This window comes from Verticillium nonalfalfae (assembly GCF_003724135.2).
Source record: "Verticillium nonalfalfae strain VnAa140/NRRL 66861 chromosome Unknown scaffold_160, whole genome shotgun sequence".
Taxonomy (NCBI): Eukaryota; Fungi; Ascomycota; class Sordariomycetes; order Glomerellales; family Plectosphaerellaceae; genus Verticillium; species Verticillium nonalfalfae.
The window spans coordinates 5,825-20,895 of NW_021167385.1; the positions used below are offsets into that span (position 1 = coordinate 5,825).

General features: G+C 49.6%; 3 protein-coding genes across 3 annotated transcripts; 1 reads left to right on the forward strand and 2 right to left on the reverse strand.

Moving 5' to 3' along the window:
* Positions 1-1,111: 1,111 nt before the first annotated feature.
* D7B24_002510 (uncharacterized protein) lies at positions 1,112-1,501 on the forward strand (the record flags this gene model as incomplete). Its single annotated transcript, XM_028636716.1, has 1 exon — positions 1,112-1,501. One exon carries the CDS (start codon positions 1,112-1,114, stop codon positions 1,499-1,501), a length of 390 nt encoding a protein of 129 aa, XP_028491188.1.
* A 263-nt stretch (positions 1,502-1,764) lies between these two features.
* Positions 1,765-3,268, reverse strand: D7B24_002511 (uncharacterized protein; the record flags this gene model as incomplete). Its single annotated transcript, XM_028636717.1, has 4 exons — positions 1,765-2,165; positions 2,219-2,803; positions 2,947-3,068; positions 3,117-3,268. The coding sequence occupies 4 exons, from the start codon at positions 3,266-3,268 to the stop codon at positions 1,765-1,767; spliced, it is 1,260 nt and encodes a 419-aa protein (XP_028491189.1).
* Positions 3,269-7,306: 4,038 nt separating this feature from the next.
* Positions 7,307-10,056, reverse strand: D7B24_002512 (uncharacterized protein; the record flags this gene model as incomplete). Its single annotated transcript, XM_028636718.1, has 6 exons — positions 7,307-7,487; positions 7,536-7,678; positions 7,725-8,231; positions 8,282-9,197; positions 9,245-9,687; positions 9,742-10,056. 6 exons carry the CDS (start codon positions 10,054-10,056, stop codon positions 7,307-7,309), a joined length of 2,505 nt encoding a protein of 834 aa, XP_028491190.1.
* Between the last annotated feature and the right edge of the window lie 5,015 nt (positions 10,057-15,071).

Here is a 15,071-nt window from a genome sequence, read left to right on the forward strand (position 1 = left end):
CGGCACCCCTATGGGCAGCGTCACACTCGCTTTTCATAGGAAGCGCAAGGACGGGAATGACGAGGTTTTAGCACTAACAATTTATTAGGGCCAATCAACAGCTATCGGGCTCGCTGATCCAGATGAGACCACACAGCCTGAATTTACCTTTACTAATTACTCCGGCCTCGAGTGAAAGGAAAACCAACGCGGATAATAGGATGCAACTTCAGAGTCAGTTCGACAGTTTGCGATATCGGGAGAAACAATTCTTTCCATACTAAGCGAAAGACACATAGCGTCAATTCTAAATTGACCATTGCATTTACTACCCTTAAGCTTTTAGAAAGGCTTCGAATGTTTTTATAATGAAAACCTATTATCGTAAGCAATATAGACACTAGGGAGATAATACATAATTAGTAACTAAGTTATTACTATATACTAAGTGGCCGTAAGACGTATTTGATAAACGCTTCTTAGTGCCTTATAAGTAAGAGGAGCTGTGATAGATTCATTAATAGATTAAGGGGTAAGTTAGGATCGAAAGCCGCGCCTTACTACTAGCTACGTAAGCAGAACAGGGACGATCCATATATTAGTATAATGGATTGTAAATAGAGTTTCGAGAAGCGAAATGTTAAATCATATATTAATAGTAAGTAAATTAGCTTTTAGGGCACTCTACCTACTAACGAGAGTATAATCTGAATTAGGATCCGGAATCGGCTGTCCTACCTTAAAGCTTCTTATTTGAACTAAGAAATGATCGTAGTAGCCCGACTATAAGGTTCAAATGCCCCGGGAAGTTTCTGAGGGGTACGATTATGCTGAAGTAGCTTTCCGATATTATTATACTTTAGCTAGCATTAAGTTTTACACCGACATGTCCGAGTTATCCTTACCCCTCTACCTCGAATCATTTATAGCTTAACTAATACGAATTCGTGTTTCAGGTTACAAAGCCAAACTATAATACTTGTACTTATTATGAAAACTCTCTCTCTATCTATATAAAGGTCTCCCCCCCTTAACATTATTCTCACTTCTTTTCCTCACCCACTCCAGCTTCAGTCTAGTCTTCCTATCAGCTTGCAAAGTCTACACTTAACAAACCACCCAAAATCTCACAATGAAGACGTTCACTCTCGCCACTATCATTAGCCTTATCGCTACCTCGACGGCTTGCCTCGACCCCATTTATCCTGGCGCGAAGGGTTTCTCGAACATCGGATCCGACGCTAAGACCTTTACGCCTGGTAACAAGGCTTATCCCCTCAAGTTTGCGAACCTCGCTACGCTTACCGTTGCCATCAAGGGCAGCCCGGAAAATGTCGATCTTGTCGTGGAGCCTATCCACTACAAAAAGCTAGACATTAAGATCACTCAGACGGATAAGTCTGGCAAGCCCATTGTTCAGTGGCACTTGAATGGCCAGGGCACGACGTTGAAGGAGTGCCTGGATATTAGCAAACACGGTCATGGGGGCAAGTTCTACACCGAGATTGAGGAGAAGAACTAAGGCGTAGCACTGTTGATGGGTCGGTGCATCTGAAGGCTCTATAGTTTTTATCCGGGGGGTGCTTAGGTTTAGATACAGAGCCTCAACGGTTTCTATAGTCTATTATGAAGATGCCTGATTTACGAAACCTCCGTTCATATCTAGTTTGCATGACTCTTAAGAAAGAACATGACAAGCTTCATTCCATGGCCTTTTAATTTGACCTCATAGCACGTAAGACCCAAACTACCTGGGAGTCAGCACTAATTCATCGGAACCTTACTTTAGTACTTACGGGAGGCGAATGCCGACATGTACGCCAGGCCGGCTAGAAGTTGGACGCCGAGGTAGCTATCACCGCCCCGTCCTTGCCCCTTGATAGCGAGAGCAATGGGCTGGGCAAGAAGAGTTGGTATAGAGAGAACTGTCCAGAAGATAGAAAGCGCCGACGGAAGGAGTGGAAGCCCGACGACTTCAGCGCCCACAGCCGCCACCGTGGGCCAAAGACAGCCGGCTAGAGCACCACAAAGCGCGTAAACGATGAGACCGGCGAAGTACTTTCCGGCAAAAACCCAAATGAATAACGTTGTTAAACCAGCAAGTAAGGTGCTGATTCCGGCGACGTTGAAGCGGCCCCATCGATCATTCGACAGGCCTATAATGGGGTGGCCAATACCCTGCCCGACTGCAGTTTGTCAGCGTCTTCCGCATAGTCATATTATTGATTGGCATTCTCACGATTCATAAGGGCCGCGGCCAGGGATGCCTGACTCGTTGTAAACCCTACACTCTGGCCGAAGTCGGCGAGAGAGAAGATAACAATGGTGTAGCCGATTAGGCTGAAAAATCCCCACGACAAGAAAAGAAGATAATCTTTCCTTTTGAGTAGCGCCCAACGAAATGCAGAGAGTACTGTACCGACGCTTTTGTTTCTATCGCGCAGCAGAATGCAGCAAAGGCCGTTGACGACAAGTGTTAAAATGGCAAGAATACGAAATGTCCAAGCCAAGCCGACACTTTGAATGGCCGCGTTTGTGGCGAGAGAATATGCCAAGCCACCAAAACCTGAACCACAGGTTGATAATGAGTTTGCAAATGATCGGCGTTTGTCGAAGTATTGGGAGATGATCGATACTGTAGAGTTAAAAGATAACCCGACGCCTAGACCGAAGAAGACGCCCTGCGTAAGCACGAGGTGCCATATCTGGGATTGGAATGAGGCGCCCAACAGAGCACTGGTCTGGATGATGACTCCCAGCGCCAGTGTAGATCTGGATCCGAATGAGCGGACTGACAGAGTGACAAGGGGTGCAGTCATGAGAGCTGGCAGCGTCAGAGATAAAATGATCGAGTACTACCTCAGATGTGAACATACCGAGAGCAAAGGCAAGGCCGCCAATGAACGCAAAAACGATCGGACTCGTGTTGCTGAATGAACTCGACTTTAAATAATACGCAAGAAAGACGGCGAAGGACTGTGATTCCACCGTGAGTCAGGCTGGCATAGTCTTCTGCTGGGCTATGCATCCCTACCGCATTCAGGCCCCAGGTGTGCATGTTGATGAGCGCTACACACATAACGATGACCCTGATCCTCAATCAGCAAGAAGTTAAAATCTTGTATAAATAACCATACCATCCATAACCGCCCTCCTGAAACTCTTTCTTAGAGGTTTCGACACCGTCTGCATGGAACTGAGGCTTATCTGTAGTCGCTTCATTGACGGCTAATACGCCGTGACGAACCTGCATGTCATTTGGCGCCATACTGCACGAATTAGGTACCATGCGATCAGTGATAAGGAGAAACGATAGGTGACCTCGCCAATGGAGCTGCCCGCATGATGATGTGTTCTGGGCAAGGTTTTGTTCTCACGCGAAATTTTCATGTTGGCTGCTGGCTTGCGACCTTCCTAAAATGGGCTCACGAACCCAAAGGGGCCCGCCGCTGCGGGGCACATAACGGGCGCAACCGGCCGGCCTGTGGGTCGGAGGCAGCCCCCGTTCGCTTTATGCATCTAGCTGGCCTTCTTGAGAACAGTTTGTCGCTAGAAAGGCAGCATATAATCTCCCCGCCAGACACCGCGATGACATCCAAAGGTTCATGCCGACTCATGAACTTAAGCCCACTAGTATAAGATTCATTAAAAGCGCTTGCCAGCCCTCTATGTACTGTCTGCTCAAGGCAGTCACGGCTGATCATGAGTGATAGACGGCCATGAAGGGGTATTCAGGTTTCGGAATGCACGAACAGATCAATTTGGTCGAGGGAACCGTTGGCTTGAAGTTTTAAGCTTAGAAGCTCTTTGCAATCGACGGTCGCTGCCGCGGTCGGGGTAATGACCAAGTATACCCGATATTGGAAAGCGGTCAGAGATTCTTTCTATGAGGCCATTGTTATGAACGATCATGAGTACTTCTCGAACCCGGCAATTTTGCTCAGTACCAGAGTTATGAGGCACAAATGAAGGTTCTGTCTGCAATCCATATACATATTGGCCGCGTATTGATTTGTGCTGCAACGTGAAGACTGCTTTGCACTAGCATTATGCTCTTTACTGAGAAGAGCGCATACTGTTTCTTCGTACTTCAAGGGTGGCAATGGTTCAAATTCCAAAAGGAGGGATAGGAGAGAGGTCAAGTCCATATTTGCAGGGTTACGAATACACGCAGAGACTTGGCAGTGTCTTTCCGGAGTCGGTTACCATCAAAGCTGCAATTACCCGGCTCCATTAGTGTTTCCATCAGCCTTAAAACTTTCAGCCTCACTCTTCACTACAGGATCAAGCGATAAACTGTAGATGCCTTGACAGATTTTCCTCAGTCGATTGAATCATTGGGAAAGGCAAAAGAATTCTCAGAGAACTCAATCCTGCCCACCGAGACGTCAATGCCAACTTCAAAAAGACAGGGCTGAGCTGTAAACCTACCATGTAACACACAAACAACCGAAGACAAAAAGTACGGCAGTTTGTTCTAGTCAGACTTCGAATAGGGCCTTCAGTTCCTTTTTCAGTCGCTCTGGAAGGGTTACTTTAGGATGATGGATTGCCAGCTGTATGGCTTTTTGGCTTCGCAGGTAGTACGCTTAATCTGCTGTCATGGATGGGAATTAAGACGCAGGATCCCGAAGTTTCCTCGGGGTCTCCCACACGATAATAGACCCTAGTTAGTGTATTCGGAGCAAATATGATTGTTAGCACCTCCCAGCCGCTTGCTTAGGTTCGTCCGGGTCTGATATCTTCGAATTCCAGGGTAAATCTAACGCTGTGTCAACTTGATTCTAATTTGGACCTAGAGCCAAGACCAAGATTCTAACCTGTCCGCAGTATTGGCGATTTCAGGCCCACAGGACTCTATTATCCTTATGTTCAGAGAGCTCATGACTTTTATTCTCAGTCGGCAGCATTCTATCAGGGGATGTTCCCGAACATGAAGCATGTCAGAGTCGAGTCTGTTGGAGGTCAAGGGTCTGAGAAGAAAGGTGTTGTTGCATTAGGAAGCCATTCTGCAGGCAGGAGGGTGCCTGGAACTAAGCCATGGGGGCTGCCAGGGCACAGGCCACCTGGCGACAGGTGAACGACACTGAGTGAATGCCCTGGAAGCCCCAGGTGAAAACCGCCAACAGAGTCTAGTACCTTGGTCGGTCCAATAATGAAGCGACCTTTCACCCAGAGAAATGCCGCCCACCAACGACAATGGAACCAGTCGACCGACATGCCAAGTCATGTACCAATCAAACAGGTCGCTTGCCGCATCCAATCCCCATTCATGCGGGGTAAAGAATTCTGTCGTGTGGGGCTTTCCAAGACATCGTTGCATCAATGCAAACATTCATCCACGCATGACCTCGTTCGTCACAACTCAGACTCAATCCCGCCCCCCACCGGCCAACCCTCGCCTTGAATCGGGCTGCCCTTAAAGGCGGAAGTCATGATCCTTCCTATTGACGACACAGTGAAAACCGCCGTTTCCGATACGACGCCGAGTCGACACAGGATGTCGTCCCACGGTCTCCAACCAAGGAACCTGCGCCGGATGTGGACCACGGACGAGGATGACAGTCTAAGGGCCATGGTGCAGCGTTATGGGGATGCCCGCGGATCACACAGCCGTTGGAAAGAAATATCCGCCAACTGTCCTGGCCGTACTCCAAAAGACTGTCGCAAACGCTGGTTTCATTCCCTCCATCCATCACTCCGTAAGGGGCGTTGGACAGAACAAGAAGATCGAGTTCTATTAGCAGCTCATGCACGACTCGGACCTGCCTGGCACGACATTGCCCTTATGATTCCAGGCCGGAAAGACGACCAGTGCTCTAAGCGATACAATGAGATCTTAGATCCATCAGCCAAAACCAGGCTCAGGCAGTGGACACACGAGGAAGATAATGTTCTTACAGAAGGCGTCATGTCACTTGGACACAGGTGGTCCGCAATATCTTCTCGACTCAACAAGCGACCACCTCTGACATGCCGCAATCGATGGAGGCATCTATCAGATCCCAGCCGCTCGGGTCGCGCTGCGCTATCAAGCGAAGAAAATAAACCCAATGTCACATTGGAGTCCATTGAGTCGCCAGTAACGGATTCCACAGAATGCAACGCGAGGCGGAACACCACGAATCAGAATTCAGTTCACCGCACCAACGTCAGTGGTGTTCTTCCTTTTTCTTATAATTCCGAATCGCTGCTTACCGCAGGATTGCGCGGATCGGAATGTCTTGAAAGCTCTGCCTTGGACTTTCAGCAGCTGATAGACGAATACCCGGAGCCTTCGAGCGGTGACCATAGCATATCTCATGCACCACATTCAAGAGTTACGGATACTGGGATTGTCCTCCCAAATCGACTCGAATCATCAGAGCTCACGGCCGGGCCGCAAGAGAGCCTGCATCTTACTACTCGGCATGTCACTGGGAGTATGGCGGCTAACTCGAATATATATTCAGCAGGGGACTTGTGCGCTGCACAAACAGTTTCACTTTCCGAGCTTCAAAGTACCAGTATCCTCCCTCCCACCAATCTGAGTGGGAGTACCGGGAGCTACCAGCATAACTTCGCCGCTGCGGCGGACGGCTCAAATATCCAGATCAGCCATGATCAGAGCTCGTCTGGTTTCACTCATCACCACCACTACCATCATCATTATCATCATCATCACTATCACCACTACCACCATTACTACCATCAACCAGGTGGTTTAGATCAGCCGAATGCATCGGAAATAGCCACCGATGTTCGGAGTGGTGCAGATTTGAGCGCTATTGTGAGTTGAGATTCGGGGAGAACAATAGTGTTAGCTTAAGGCTTGTGCTATGAAGCGGGCTAAAGAATAGCGATCCAATGTTTTGGCGATCAAGGCAAAAGGTTTGCTCTTCATAATCAGCATTATCCCAGGTTGGAGAAAGTGACCCCCTTATTGGGGGTTGACATGAAGATTGCTGTTCAGGGATGAACAACATCGCTTTATACAGCGGTAGGAGACTGATTTTCTACGGCAGTACCGTTAGTCCCGGCTACTTCGCTAGCAAGACGAATGTCTCCTTAATGGCAACCCAGCCGGCCTACCGATCGCTGACATCAGAATACCTCTATGGGCTGTGATGAAATGGGGCCCGCTGGTGTCAGCCGGCAAGATGGAAGGGCGAACAGGTAGGGGATTCGTGCCCGTTTGTCTTCGTTCAGAGCCCAGCCCCACAGCTCGAAAGAAGAGGCGACTTAGGAGGCTCGGTGTGTCGAATCTTGTATTGCAAGGTGTCTCCTACTTAAATTTTCTTTGCTACAGTTCTGTTTCAGTTCCACAATGTATCTAATATAACTCTGTTCATGCACGTTCGGTAACACTTTTGTCTTTCTCTACCTTTTCGCTTATGGTCTGCTTCTCCCACATGGCATAATACTTTCCTCTCAACGCAAGTAAGTCGTCGTGAGTGCCGCGTTCGGCGATTTTCCCTTGATGAAGCACAATGATCTGGTCTGATGTCGTGATGGTAGACAGACGGTGTCTACTGGGAGTCAGTTTTGGAACAAATTTAAACGAGTTGTAGACTGACGCAATTGTTATGGTTGTCCGACCTGATGTGACTTTTTCCAGAGCATCTTGAATCTGTCTCTCGGTATGTGAGTCAAGGGAAGCTGTTGCCTCATCCAACAGCAAAATGCGGGCGTCCTTAAGTATAGCTCTCGCAATGGCAACCTATAGAATTTAGTATGCATTCAATATGAAGGGACCAAGAACTGACGCGCTGGCGTTCTCCCCCAGAGAGCTTCAGCCCGCGCTCCCCGACCTTGGTGTCGTATCCATCAGGGAAGGCGAGAATTCGGTCGTGGATGTTGGCCGCTCTGCACGCCGCGTACACATCGGCCTCTGTGGCTTCAGACTTAGCATAGAGGAGGTTGTACATTATGCTAGCATTGAACAAAACAGTGTCTTGTGGGACAACGCCGATGTTCCAGCGAAGGCTGTCAAGCTTGAGGTCCTTGATGTCGTGTCCATCAACGGTGATGGAGCCACTCGATACGTCATAGAAGCGATAGAGAAGCCGCAGGCAAGTTGATTTGCCACTACCAGATTCCCCCACAATAGCGGTTTTGGTTCCTGGAGCCACAGTAAAGCTGATGCCTTGCAATACAGGCTCACCTTTCTTGCTTTGATACGAAAAACCTACTTCATTAAAGGAAATTGCACCGCGAGGTTGAGGCAGCGTGACAGCATCTTTCTTCTCAATAACCCCCGGCGTTTCCTGAAACTACGCGCCAAATTAGCAGCACATCAGTGTTTGAGGGGAGGATAAAATACCAAGTCGAGGAGCCTCTCAGCTTCGATGAGATTATTCTGCAACATGTTGTAGTAGGTTCCAAAGAAGTTGAGGGGACCCTGAAGTTGAACAAAGTAATTGATGAGGCTGACAAAGTCGCCGACAGACTGTTCGCCAATGGAGATTTTGTAAGCAGAGACGCCGACGAGAAGGGCCGTTCCCAGTGTGAAAATTGAGCTTTGTGTGAGATTTAGCCCATTAAGAGACCACTGAACCAAGCGCTCTGCTCGCTGGAAGACGACAACATGTTCTCTGAATCTTTGCGTCTCCCGAGACACTGCACAATTGTGCTGCACCGTCTCGTACGCAAGGATGGCATCCGTCTTGACAGCTTCCATCTCACGCGTCTTTGTCGTCATGTCGCGTCTCTGACGGCCGCGGTACTTGGCCACGTAGATGGTCAAGAAGATGTAGGACCACATGATGAAGAAGACGATAATGGTGTAAAAAGCGTCGTACTTGATGAAAAAGATGACGCCAGCAACGAAGATGTCAAACACCATCGGAAATACCTGGAAGCAGAAGCTTTCGAGGAAAGTATTGATCGCGGCTCCCCTGCTTAGCGCACTCGTTACCTCGCCGATCTTCTTATTCAGATGAAATTCCAGCGAAAGGCCTAGAACGTGTTCAAAGGCAGCGGTAGATAACCGGCGGAAGAGGGATTGAGACACAGGGATCCAAAGAACGGAGCGAGCTGCGCCAATGGCACCTTGATTTCCCTGCAGGGCGCGGTAGACGACATAAAGTACGATCTCCTTATACGGCAGGCGACCCTTTCCCAGTGAGTCCACCAGGACTCCAAGCTGAAGTGGAGCTAGGACGTTGATAGTGCGTTGACAAAGTAGGAGGAGAATGCAGAAGACTACAATTAATTGATACGTTGGCGAGTCTTTGGGCCTGTGTCTATTAGCGATGTTGGGCCGAAGGGTTGTCTTTTTACTTACCATAGATACGGGAACAGAACTTTGAAGCCCGCAAAGTAGTCAAGCCAGCCAGTTCCTGACACCTGGGTCCGTTTGGCTGACCTTGATGGCGTGTTTGGGACACTGCCGTAGCCATTGTCATTGCCATTTGCCAGGAGAGACTGCCGCTCATCGGCGGCCGACGCCACATGCAAGGGATAAATCCTGTAGTCCCTAAGACACAGGGTTGCAGTCATGAGTACAAGAATCGCAATCCTAGTCAAGCTGAGACCCTCAATACTGTTAACGAAGCCTTTGGATACTCGCAGTGAGTCTTGGCCAGCGGCGAGGGTAGCGGTGATTACAGCCTCTGACAGTGCACCCACTACCCATGCAAGCCTGTGTGGGCTGCCGGGAGACCAAGGCCCCTCCGGATCAGGCAGAAGACCGGACAAGAAGTAAAGTAAGACTCCAACATGGGAAGCCTGCAATCTTTGTCAATAAGACGCTCAAAAGGCGAGTCTCGGAAGTGGACCAACCAAATACGCGCTGAAGCCGAAGTCAATCCTGCCTTGAAAATTTTGTCGGGTAGCGACCGCTTCTCGCACGACAAGAATAATGCTTGATAGAAGTAGTAAGCCAAGAATCAGTTGAAGGAGCCAGATGACACGCGCGTGTGATCGCTTCAGGCCTTCGATGTCATGCTTGGTGGCCTCGCCTCGAAGCGCGAGGTGACGCGTTTCGCGGTTTCGATTGCGAAAGTATTGAACGAATTGGGCTCCTAGCAGTGCCACAAACAGGAGACAAGGATACGCATAGAATGCGATTTTGAGCGCCAACTCTGCGCTCGCCATTGTGTAGATTTCTGATGTTTGTCTCATGGGTTCCGAGATGCTCGTCCGGTATCACAGTTGACGGAGGCTTGGCCATGCCCGAAATTTAAGCACTCATGAGACATGACTAAGCATCTGGTTGGTACTGTACCCACGACGCATTGACCCAGGCAGGCGACGGCGTTCCAACTCACTGTGGATTCTTCCGCCATCCCTTTGAACACCAGAACGACCTCAGGTACAACGGTACGTACTGGGTGCTCCTGATATACATGTAATGGCAGAATTGGCTTCTGGACCAGTTATGTGATATCGCTTGATAGCACTGTATGAGATAAGATTCTTTAAGTAGGCGGTCGAGCCAGCGGCTCTTGGCTTCAAAGTACCTGAGACCGTTCTGGTGTTCAAAGGGATACCAAGGGGGTCGAAGTCACAGCTCACTGCCATGAGTCTCATGCACTGAATTGAGCCTTCCAACACTTATATTAGCAGGTAGTCAGGGATTCATGTGCCATTTGTGCACGACCAAGGAGGGTGAGCGCACGTGTTTTTGCCGACGCACTTACCAGGCAGGTGAGATGAGATTATACTTTTCTTAACGCCGTGAGATGATGGTCTCGATGCAAATGGCGGAGGTCTAAGAAGTTTAAGCTTTGATGTCGAAATCTGGCCTCCATCTGCGACAAAGGATTCCAGCACCCAAAGTGCCACTTGCTGCACTACCTACTTCACCTCAGAATAGTACTGTTTTGTTGAGGCTTCGTACGTGTCAGACAAAGAGCTTCTCATGCCGAACCTTTGAATCATGAGACGTGCAATTCCATCACATCGCACAACCTGGTAAGGCACTTAAGTTTCTTCCGAGGTTTCAGCGGACAAATTTTAAGCCTGCAAATCTGGATTTCGTTGCTATCTGAGCTTCACGATTTCTCGGGCAGTATAAGATCTCCCTCATTATGTAGGCTAAAATGCCTCGATTGAATCAACCGTAAGCAAATGGATTGAATCCTCGTAGCATGACCATCAGTGGCGGAAGCTGCAAATCTGGCTTCATGACCGAATAAAGATAGTGACAGCCGGAGAATTGTCGAGTACCTCCTGCTGTATTCGACTGGCAACAAGTGCTGAACATTCCTCCACAGACGTGATTGCTGAATTGAGCGATCGAAAGAGGTTGGGACTTTCGTAATCCACATGGATGTTTGGAATTGATTTTCCCCAGCCATTTTCTGGGCCAACAATTGAGCCTGCTCGTAGCGATGGGAGAACATCACTTTAGGGTCTCTAGTTGTTCATTTAGCAAGGCTTCCCCATGGTTGTGAGTTTTCTACCCAGAAACATAAGCGCCGTTGTAACTGAACGCGTTAGGGTTAGGCAACATTGGTGATCTTGTCCAGGCTATCGAAGCCCAGGGCATGAATAATGTCATGGTCTAGGCACTTAACCTTCCCGTTCTTATGGATGAAATAAGCCCTAATGTGGAGTCTTTCCAGACATGCCACCAGTCTTTTCACGCCAAGGTTTGTACATCAGACCCGTGGAGATTGGGACCCCAATGCTGATACTCATTAGACTTACTTCAAGCTATGGTCTCTATTCAACATATAGTAGCGCCATACAAGACACCTCTATATTCGAATCTTGCCCATGATACTCTGGGGCTATGCAATAGAGGGCATAACTGTACAGAAATGGTCCGAGAACATACTCCGCCATTCTGGAACCTCTCGGACTTACGCAGACACTTACTGACGCTCCTTTACCCAGTCCCGACAGTGCTGTCGTTCCTGGGGCCACCACCAGGTCTTGGATCGACGTTGATCTGGGACCTGAAGCTCCGTGAGTCAAACATTCAAGCGAATTGGACGTCAAATTGACATGAAGAAGCGGTGGTGGCGTCTTGTCCTCCGCGTCTGATCTCTCCTCCGAATCGGCCAGTCTCCTCTCAATTCCACTCTCTTGTATTTACTTTGACTCGTGCCTGGCTCAAACCTCAGAGACATACCTCTGATCTTAAGCAGTCTATTGGCCTTGCTTGGGAGATACGCTCCACGCTTCTTCCTCTCATGCTCGGTTAGAAGCCCAGTAGACGAGTGGAGATATACTCCCAAGATGGCGGTATTGGGGCATATACTTGTATAATGGTCCTCTCCCCTGACCACGGCCTCGGCTTTGTCATTCTGTTAGTCTCAGGTGAACCCCGACAGTGGGTCTCCGCTTGGTAGCCTTCTGGCACTGATCGCCCAAACTATGATCCCAGCATTCGAACAAGGTGTCCGAGAGAAAGCTGCTCAAGAGTACACGGGGGAATACGTCGACGCATCTAGTGAAACTTCACTCATCGTCAGTATGGATGAAGCGACAGCAGGTCTGAAGGTCGTCAATTGGATAAGCAGGGATGCCGATGTCCTACAATCACTGGCGTCGCTGCGTTACGGGTTGGGTGCGCAAGCTCATTTGACAATTCATCCGATGGAAGTTGGTTCGGCTGGCATGTCTTCCTTCCGTGGAATATATGTACGAACCTCCAGCACAAGCCACGGCGAAGAGGACAGCGTCTTTATGAGGGGCTGTTCAGTGTGGGCGCCCGCTGACGTTGTGAAGTATGGGAACATATAAATCGATGATTTCGATTTCATATGGGACGAATCTTGTGGCACCGTCATCGGACTGTCACCGCAAGTGACGCGGCAAACGCTCCATAAAGTTGCATAAGTATGTTTGCCAACATTGGTAAGCTTCACATGGTCCAGCTAAAGCTCCAATGGCAAGGGTGCTCAATCAATCACCGACCGCTGGCAGTCAAGGCTGGAGTGGACGTTGGGTCACTGTAAGATCCAGAGACGGTTAGCGTACAGAAGGATGGGCGCTAACAAATTGTATGGCCTTACTCCCGTCAATTTCGACCCGACCCGCGTCTCAACTCTTCGTCAAACACTCGTCATGTCTCCGCACACACCCGTCCAGGACGAGCACGATACACCCACGGTGAAGCGCCGACGACGGCCTGCTCTGGCCTGTCGACAGTGTCGGCGGCGCAAGATTAGGTGCGATCAGAACATCCCTTGCAACAACTGCACCAAATCGAAAATTAGCGATTGCACGTACCCACCAAACCATACGCCACTGTCACGCCGCCCCGGACCCCAGGCAGCTTTCGCAAGCCAACGCAACCAAGCCGAGTCCTCACGATCACGCAAGACTCCCCACCATGGAGACCCATCTCCATCTCTGAGCTCAGCCTCTACCACTGTGGCCATATCATATTCGCGTTCAGGTGGGCTTTATACCAACGTGTCTAACTCACAAGCGCCATGGGGCCGTGACACCCATCGCAGTGAGCAACGCTGACCAGGTAGCCATTATAGCAAGGCCTGAGGCGCCAACTGGGCCGCGATTCAGCAGCCAGAGTAGCTGGATGAACCATACTTGTCTGGTGAGCTGGCCATGCCGCTGTACTTTCCTGATGCACCGGCTGATCACTCGCAGCACTCTGAGGTTGTTTGCACCCTGAGCCAAGCCCAAACTCATAATATCGAGCTGCATCACGCAATATCATCCTGTAAAGTGCTCGGCCGTCAGATCAGTAACCACCTTTCTGCGGATCCAGCTGGGCCAATCTTGAGCTTTGGCACGAGGATGCCGGAACAAGCTACCGCAGACAGGCTCGTCACGGAATACTTTTTGCTTTTTGAGGGCGCATTTCGCATACTCCATGTGCCCGCCTTTGAGGCTGAATACAACAAGTACTGGCAGAGTCCTTCTACGGCGCGCGGGATCTTCGTGACTCAGCTCCAGGTGGTTCTAGCCCTCGGAGCTACGGTGCACTCACACACTTCGCCATGTCACAGTGTTACGTCCTGGTGGCTATTCGAGGCACATACATGGCTCACCCGGGCGAGATTCAAAAGGAAGCGCCTGACCTTTGAAGAACTACAGCTTCATTGCCTTCTTTGCCTCGCTGAAGCTAATAGCTCTGGTCCTGAAGATGTTTCATGGATTGACACGGGAGGTCTGATAAGGGCTGCCATGTCTCTAAATCTTCATCGCGACCCGCAGCACCTTGGAGTTTCACAACGCCAATCCGAAATGCATCGACGCCTTTGGGCCACAATCCTCGAATTGAATCTGCTACTCTCTCTCCAGGCAGGTCGTCCACCCATGATTTCTGTCACAGACTATGATACACGACCTCCAGAAAGCTTGAGCGACGACGACATAGATGACAAGTCGGCCCTTCCACGGCAACGAGGCAGGCCTTCACAATCCTTTGTTCAGGTGTCCTTATTTGAGTCTTTCTCTCTAAGGCTCGACATCGCATCTAGACTCGGCGCCTTTGGCTTGGACATTTCTTACAATAAGCTGCTTCAATTTCATTCCCAGCTCAGCCGAGCTGACGTACAGTTGCGACAGCGTTTAAGAGGCTTGACGGAACCGGACACCATTTTCCAGAAACATCTCGCCGAGACCTTGCTATCTCGGTATCTTCTCGCAATCCACCTACCAGTGCTTGGCAGGTCCATTAGAGACCCTGCCTACCATCTTTCCCGCAGAGTATCTATCACTGTTGCTGTAAGAATGGCGAGAACAATCGGCGTTATACCCTGGTCAGCAAACGTAGACGACGTATCAAAGCTTAGATGCCTTTTCATCCGAAGTGCAGGAATTTTCCGATTCGTTGCTATCCAAGCTGTTTTTGCGATTGTTTTCGAGTTCGTCACACTCAAGCAGGAACAGCGAGAGACACTCGGAGGTTTCCCAATTTTGGACGAAGACGAACTTTCGCAACACCTTGACTCTGCTCTGTCGTGGGCGGAGGAACGAGTCAGCACTGGCTTGCCGGACGTTCATTCTGCTTGCTTCATCGCTGCATGCAAAGAGTTTGCCGTTGCGCAGTGTGATTCGTCCAACACACCTGAAGAGGCCATCATCGAAGGAGCCCTTCAGTCCAGTCGTAGGTGTCTGCAGGCCTTGGCTGTAGTAGTCGAAGGCTTGGGTCGATCAGCTAGTGACACCGCAGATGCACCATGTGCTTC